This window comes from Pararge aegeria, chromosome 2 (assembly GCF_905163445.1).
Source record: "Pararge aegeria chromosome 2, ilParAegt1.1, whole genome shotgun sequence".
Classification (NCBI taxonomy): domain Eukaryota; kingdom Metazoa; phylum Arthropoda; class Insecta; order Lepidoptera; family Nymphalidae; genus Pararge; species Pararge aegeria.
In genome coordinates this window covers 7768985-7777182 of record NC_053181.1, presented here as the reverse complement: position 1 = coordinate 7777182, position 8198 = coordinate 7768985, and the positions used below count along the sequence as shown (strand labels likewise).

At 32.6% G+C, this 8198-nt stretch overlaps 1 protein-coding gene across 1 annotated transcript; it reads left to right on the top strand.

Annotated features, from left to right (window-relative positions):
• The first annotated feature begins 2527 nt into the window (after positions 1 to 2527).
• On the top strand, positions 2528 to 6840 carry LOC120630344. The gene is made up of 4 exons (XM_039899547.1): positions 2528 to 2799; positions 3434 to 3556; positions 3663 to 5307; positions 6394 to 6840. Exons 1-4 carry the CDS (start codon positions 2723 to 2725, stop codon positions 6838 to 6840), a joined length of 2292 nt encoding a protein of 763 aa, XP_039755481.1. The 5' UTR covers positions 2528 to 2722.
• The last annotated feature ends 1358 nt before the right edge of the window (positions 6841 to 8198 follow it).

Below are 8198 nucleotides of genomic sequence, written 5' to 3'. Positions count from 1 at the left end.
TTATGAATAATATACGTAAATACTTACAATGTGCATATAAACACCCAGACACTGAAAAACATTCATGTTCACCACACGAACGTTTTCGAGTTGTGGGAATCGAACCCACGGCCTCGGACTCAGAAAGCAGGGTCGCTGCCGACTGCGCCAATCGGCCGACAAAATATGTAGGCGTCATCTCTTTTTGGCCGTCGGTTAAAAGATAAAAACCTATTGCTGTTACCAGTATGCGGAAGGATTGTTAGGTGAAACATAGCCAGTCATCCCCTTCACTGATCTTAATAAAATTTTGTATGTTATTTCATTGTCAAAGCTATCAAGATATAAAATGTAACGTTTGTTTATTATCTGCAAGTTTTTCTTCATACCTACTTTGTGATTCTTTTAGCTGAGTCATTATATCGTTGACTTTATAAATAACTATTGCGTTTTTTAATGCATAACCCTAAAGGTTCTAACGAGAAATCTGCATGGTTAAGACATCATGTCAGTGAAAATTATTCGATAAAACTACTTGTAAAATAAATAATGATGGTACTACGACAATACACACATCGACATCTAGTCCCAAAGTAAGCGTAGCTGTGCTAAGGACCCTCTTAATTATTTTTATAATTACAGATAAACACGCAAACACTGAAAAACATTTATATTCATCACACAAACTTTTTTCAGTTGTGGGAATCACATCCACTGCCTTGGATTCAGAAAGCAGGGTCGCTGCCCTTTGCACCAATCGGCCGTCCAAATGTTGATTCTTAACCTCCCTATTTTTCTTGGTTTATAAAACGAAAAAAAATTAGATGAGAAGGCTGGAAAGTTTTAACAAGTAGTTTGCATGTTAAGTTAAGTAGAAAATACATATTTTTGTATGCCACCACAAGTGAGCCCCGGACTGCATGTTACGATCTTACTTATTAGGGGTATGGTAGTTATATTAAATCCACACACCACATCGCTTTCAACGCGAAATCGTACTGGAACGCTAAATCGCTTGCACGTCTTTTTCGATAGGGCAGTATCTAGCCAGGGATAAAAGCTCAATCCCAGATAGAGGACAGTTTGCTATTTATTCTTTCAGTAAAGTTTACCGTAGAAACGGATTAGTGGCAAGGGTTTAATTTAACTGTCATACACCTTAAACTGCATCAGAGGTGAGATTGCAGTCAAATGCTAAAATGTAGTGGAATAAAATAAAATTCAGTGTTTCATCCTGCACCTTAATATGGAACTCTTTGTCTGTATTTTCAACTCGCACTAAGCCGGTTGTTTCATCAGGGAAAGTTTAAAACGTAATAATTGTAAAATACCTTTTAAAAAAAATTAAACAATAATAACTTTCTCGGCTATAAATCGTAGATGTCGACAACGTCAACATCAATCAAAATCAAGGTCATTCAAGGTTGTTAGATTTTATTATTTATTATTTCTAATTCAATAAAATGGTTATTGACACTGTATGTCGTGTTTATTATACAGCGGCATCATTATAATATACTGGTCAGATTTCAGAATTTAATATCGTTTCATATCCTCATTCCAATATGACGTTTTTATTATCATCCGTTTATTTCTATGAAAACGAATTCCAGTAGCATACTAGACTATTGACGTAAACATAACAATAAAAGCCGATAAATTAGGGGGTAATTCTTATCTACGCAGGGCTTGTCCTTGCTTGCTTGGTATGTTTATATAATTTTTCTACGTCAACGTCGTCAATACTACTACAAAATAAAGCGTTTACAACTTCCTACTCCACATTGATTCCATAAATTTGTTCATAGTGGCATTCGTATGTTAATTTGAAATTTATTTGTTAAATATACAAGTCGTTGAATAACGACACACCTTCTGTTTAAAGTTCGCGAATTCCAATTTCGCTTGGGGAATTAGTATTCGTCAAACAGACATCGAAAATAACCTTTCAGTTACCGTGCATTGTTTTATTTTAGTTTAACGACAATTTCTTAGTAACAATTTTATTTTTATTTTACATATCGTCACCTGCAGGTTCAATTGGGGTAACCGACAAAACACGTAAAATGAGTTAAGTATACAGTTTTTTTAAGATTTTTCTGCTCTTTCGAATGTTATATTTAAAAAAACTCGATCTTTTAAAAATATGCAGATACCTTACTTTTTTTGGATATGTACTTTTCACATTTCTATTAAAATTTTGAGGTAATAAACATTTGATTCATTTTTGCCGGTTAAATTCGTGTATTTTTATAATGGTAGTAAATAAAGTATTTACAAATGCATGTAACCGAAAAAACATTGCTTTTACATTTTTATTTAAGATGAATAAAGAAATTCCCTACGGATACACCAAAATATTATCTGCACTATCCGATTAAATGTCACTAAACTTATTTTACCTTACTATTAATTCATTACTTCCAACGTTACACCAATTGGGCCCAAACTATAGTGACAGTTACACCAATTTGCAGGTAAGTAAGTTAATAAGTTTGCCCTTTACCCTGTTTTACTAAATATATCTGTTCAGAATACCTACCTACACCAATGATGGCTGGTTGTAAGTAAAGCGCCACACGAGCCAAGCGGCACTTCGGCATTTGTCTCCCTCACACGCAATGAGTGTGAAGGAGACAAATGACATTATTTACAACAGGCGCGCACGCTTTTTGGTGTTAGTGGCGCGATTAGTTGGCGCTGACTTGTTTTTCGGTGTAGTTGTTTGTTACCGGTGTGCAAAATGGAAAAATTTAATAATTTAAAACAATTACTGCAGCGTAAACAGGAATTGATAAGAATAAAGGCAGAAATAGAAAGGTAAGTTCTTAATATTTCAAGATTGAAACTATTAATATTGTAATTATTAACGTCGTGTGTTCTTGTAAGGGTTGGGTACAACAATTATCTAGGTATCCGTATTATGGACATAGATAATTAATGATAGTTAAATTGGTAAATCCCTATTAATATCCATCAAACATAGTTACTTACTTACCCCGGCCGGGATTCAAATCTGGAAGACTTTACACTTATGCAGACCATTTAAATTAATGGTAGATTATAAAAAACATCAGAGTACCGTTATTAAATATTTTCACACGATTTTATTTAGAAATAATATTTTAAAATACAAACCTAATCAGTCGCTTCCAAAATCAGTCCCTGGAATCTGATTATTGACTCCGAAATCCTACCTATCTGGGTATTTTTAATACGTTAACATTACAGTAATTTTTATCCAGTACTGCTAGAAGTTGTAAGGACTGTTCTCTGAGAGTAATCGATATTGTTTGTTGTCTAACTAATAAAAATAGGTACGAAGAGCGATCAACAAGTTTCCGGTAATCAATAATTATTTTTAAATAATATTTGAAGGTACTCGTATTTAGAACATGAAAAAAGAGCTCGCTATGCCAAAATAAATTACATTATTTATTTCCCTTATTTTCAGATCCGAATCTGTAAAAAACCATAAGGAATACTCGTACTCCCAAAACTCGTCAGCTGATAATATAATTGATCAAAGTGATACAGAATGTATAAAACTCGACGTGCAGTCATTTTTAGCAAAAAAGTAAGTATACTTGCTTCAAATTCAATAAGCTAATGGCTCCCAACACATTAATATTAAAAAATACGTGGTCCTTATTTGATTAACTCAAATGTTTTTTCGCTTTCAGATCCCATAATTCTCGTGACTCAATTGAGAGCAATTTGAACTCGTCAGCTACAGATATTATTGTAGATATCAATGAATCAGATATTTCAACATTTCAGTCATATGATACTGTGGAAATTAAAAAACAAAAGGAAGCAGTTGTGAATTATAGTAGTAGTGACAGCAGCAATATTCTTAACACGTCAACTCTATGTCTAGAAATGTCTCACTCATTTTTTAATGATTCTAATAATAGTGATCTCGTTAAGAGTAATAATATACCCGAGTCATCTGAAACAGAAAAGAAAATTAACATTGTTTCTGTTGAAAACGTTGATAATATTTTGACTGCTAAACTCAATGAAAAGAAATACTGTGAACTTTATTCAAATGACAGTGTAAAACGTTGTAACAAAAACGATGTGTTGCCCTTAAAAGAAACAAAAAAATATTCACAAAATGTTAATCAAATAGTGACCTTTAATGAATGTTCGAACATACCTAATACATCATTCTGCAAACTTGGTTTGGATATCTCTAAATCTGCCTGCGCCCCCGTTATGGCTTTTGATTTACCTACATCTCAGTCCACAGATATTGCACCTTTAGATACAGTATCTCCAACCTCTTACACTGATATTAAGGCTTTGGCTCTACCTGTGTCTTCTTGCACTGCCATTGAGATTGAGACTTTGTGCACAGACCATGCAACTCCTCGCGGTGATAACAAAGCTTTGGGTCTTCATTCATCTCCCTCATTGTTAGACTTTGTACCGACAACTTCTTGTGCAGACATTATGTACATGGACATACCTAAAGCTCACTCTCCAGATATTTCAGTGCTGGATATAGTCCCTGCAACTTCCTGTACAGATGGTATGAATGTGGACTCACCTGTATCTCTTGCTGCAGATATCCCAGTACAGGTTATAGTACCTGAAACTGCCTGTGATGAAATATCGGACTCATCTTCCTTAAAAAAATTAGGAACATTGAACTTACCTACTCCTTCTAGTAGCAATACAAATAAAAATCGAATGCCTGATATTAAAAAATCTCGCAAAAGAAAATGTATACAGGAACTCCCTAAGTTAAAAAAAGAACACATTGATTTTATATCAGACGATGAATGTTATGACAAACTTAATGTTGCTCAAGGCGAAGATTTTTCCTCTGGAAGCTCAGATCTATGGTCCGGCAAAGAAAGCGATAACATGTCGTCATCTAACTCTGAAAATGACCCAAAACATACTAAACCTACAAATAAGAGAAAGAAATTACAAAAGAAAAGAAATATTGACAAACCATTGGAAGGAACTGTACAATTTAAGAAAAGAAAAGTGGAAAATAAAAGGAAGATTAGGAGAATGAAACGAGAAAAAGGTGACAGTTATGAGACTTCGTCTGGAAAGCTTGTAGAGAAAAAAACATTAAAGGCAAATCCCTGCGAGCCTACAAAATGTCCCAGGAATTGTTTTGAAATCACCGAGGAAAGGAGACAAAGTATTTTTGATTATTTTTGGAATTTGAATTCTCAAAGAAAAAAAGATTGGCTGGTACAATGTGCCTTACGAGTTCCGGTTAATAGACCAAAAAAAGGCGTGATCGACAGCAAAAGAAAGTTTACTTACGAATACTACATAAATGAAGGCGAGGGCAGAAGACAGGTGTGTCAAAAATTTATACTAAAAACCTTAGATATTGGACAAAATTATTTACTTTATACTATAGGTAATGTTCAAGAAGGACTTTCTCAAGCAGAAAGTCGAAAGAAATCGAGCAATCCAAAGTATGATGAGTCTGTGATAGCTTCAGCAAAGCACTACATTGAATCTCTTCCATATCTTCCTTCACATTATTGTCGGAAAAAATCAAGCAAATTATATTTACCACAAGAGTATAAGAATACAACTAACCTTTATCGTTTATACAAAAAAAAATGCGAAGAAAATCAGGAAAACTATCTAGGTGAGCGAAAATTCAAAGATTTTTTCAAAACGGAATACAACAATGTTACTGTCCACGTACCAAAGAAAGATAAATGCAAAATTTGTACCAAATACGAAAACGATCATAATGAAAATAAAGTCAATATGGATTCCGAAATTATTAAGGCTCACATCGAAGAAAAAGAAGCAACATACGAACGATTCAAATGTCATCAAAGTTTGCATCTGATAGACAAGGAGACTATAGTATCAAGCTTTGATTTACAGAAGGTTTTGAATACACCCCATGGTGATAACATCTTACTTTACTACACGCGAAAATTTACAGTTTTCAACTTTACGATTTATGAAAGCTCCACTCAAAATGGTTTTTGTTACACATGGGGTGAATGTGATGGGAAACGAGGCGCAAAAGAGATAGGTTCTTGTATTTATAAGTATCTGCAAAATGTTGACGAAAGAGGAATAAAAAAAGTTATCTTTTATTGCGATTGTTGTAGCGGACAAAATCGTAATAAAACCATACTTTCGATTTTTAAAGGTTTTTTGACGGTATCTAAAAATATTGAAGTCATTCAAATTAATTACCTGCTACCGGGACATAGCTATATGCCTGTAGATAGCATGCACTCTGTAATAGAACGTGAAGTAAGAAAAATAATTGTTTGGAGCCCTACACAATGGTCAAGTTATATAGAATCGGCCCGGAAAAATCCTCGTCCTTACAATGTAAACGTTCTTGAATTTACTGATTTTATCGACTGGGACACAGTGACGCAGGAATGCTTTTCTAATTGTACAAAGGAATTAAATACATCGAAAATTAGAATTGCTACAATGAAGAAAAAGGATGTAAACACGTTTACAACTAAACATTCTATGAAACCTGATGCGACCACTCATGAAATTAAATTATTTGATAATTATTTTAAGCCAAAAGGAAAGGGTGTAATAAAAGGAAAGGGTAAAGGAAAAGGGAAAGGAAAATTGAAGGAAAAGGATACTGCACCATCAGCTTCTAATGAGACGTTAGAAATAAAATTAAAAAAGGAATTCCAACAATTGAAACCCCTTTATAAAAAAAGATTGGCCATATCAGAAATCAAATATAAAGATTTGACAAAGCTATGCAATGATGGTGTTATCCCTAGCAGATATCATGGGGATTTTACTAATCTACCCTATGCTAAGAAAATACAAGACACACTCAATCAAACGGACGAAGATGACTCCTCTGTTGACTCTGTCTAGCCAGTTGATTACTTTGGTTACTATTTTTTTAGATTTTTGTTGATGTTTCGCAATAAATATAGTGTTGATTAAAAGAGGTTTTTATTTCATTATAAATCTTAATTCTTATTACAAAATTAACATTATTAGGATCTAAGAAAAATTAGTGTAAAAAGCAACAGGTTTTTATTTTGTTCTTCTCTACATTTTTATAAACTTTAAAATAGACAATTTAACTAAAATAGACAGTAACCTGTTACACATATAGGCTCTTACATTAAAACGATTAAATCATATTTTGATTTACAACTGTCTTTACATCATTTTGACCTGAATTGTTTTAAAGTTTTTATGCTGAATGTAGCGTAACTGTCAATAGTATAAAAAAAAATTGGTGTAACTGAAATTTATTTTCTATTATAGAGTTTCTTTGGATATTATTTACATTTTAGCCAGAAATTCACCGTATTCTAAGCATTTTTATAAAAGAAAATGAAAAAAAGGTAGTATAGAAAAAAAGTTATGATCGATTAAAGACGAAAAAAAACATTAAATGCTTCTCCTGCAACATTGTGTTTTGTCAGTTACCCCAATTGAACCTGCAGGTAGCGATATAATTACTTCATGTTTCCAAAAAATACGATTATGGACTAAAAAACTACTAAATCTATATTTGTATAACCTTTATGTGACCAATAAAATATGTATCTATTGAATTTCAAGCTAATGGAGTCGTAGGTGGTTTTTAATATTCTAATAAAAAATATATGTTATCAATAAACGAATGAATACTATCGTTAAGTGCGTTTAACTTCCCTTTTTGTGCCATAATTGATTTATTTATCCAATTACTTACATCAGAATATATAACCGAGTCAATTTTTAATTTTCTGTGTGAGATACCATAATAAAACAGCGCGATTAAGCTTCTTCTTATCCAATGTTTATGATATTATAAACCTTAATAAATATATTCGAGCCTTTTGTCCCGAACGGAACAGTAGCGGATCTCTTGATAAAAAATTGAATACAAATATAAAAATTTTATTCTTTTATTGCTCGACACTGTAAATTTGATCAAAAGGATTATCTCTTTCACTTCTCTAAACTTTACGATTACATAGTGTAAATTAATAAAATTCATCAAAAGGAGAATGAGGTATTTTGTTTATTTCCCGTTAATTTATTTAGGTAGAATAACAGTAATGCGAATTAGTCAAAGTATATGGTAATGCAACTGTCACTTCAAATCAAATAGGTATACAAAATTTATTAATTTCAAAAGAGAAACTATCAAGTTTCTTGATTATTTTCTTATTATGGTCGGATTTCGATAAGTAGCAAAGGTCTATTGATTTATAGTTTTAGACAGTAGACCA

What these genes read in the sequence shown, in the direction of transcription:
- LOC120630344 (XM_039899547.1), top strand. Translation starts at nt 2,723, where the DNA reads ATGGAAAAATTTAATAATTTAAAACAATTACTGCAGCGTAAACAGGAA. An exon ending in ATAAAGGCAGAAATAGAAAG is followed by an intron (nt 2,800 to 3,433) that starts GTAAGTTCTTAA and finishes CCTTATTTTCAG; the next exon opens with ATCCGAATCTGTAAAAAACC. An exon ending in CAGTCATTTTTAGCAAAAAA is followed by an intron (nt 3,557 to 3,662) that starts GTAAGTATACTT and finishes TTTCGCTTTCAG; the next exon opens with ATCCCATAATTCTCGTGACT.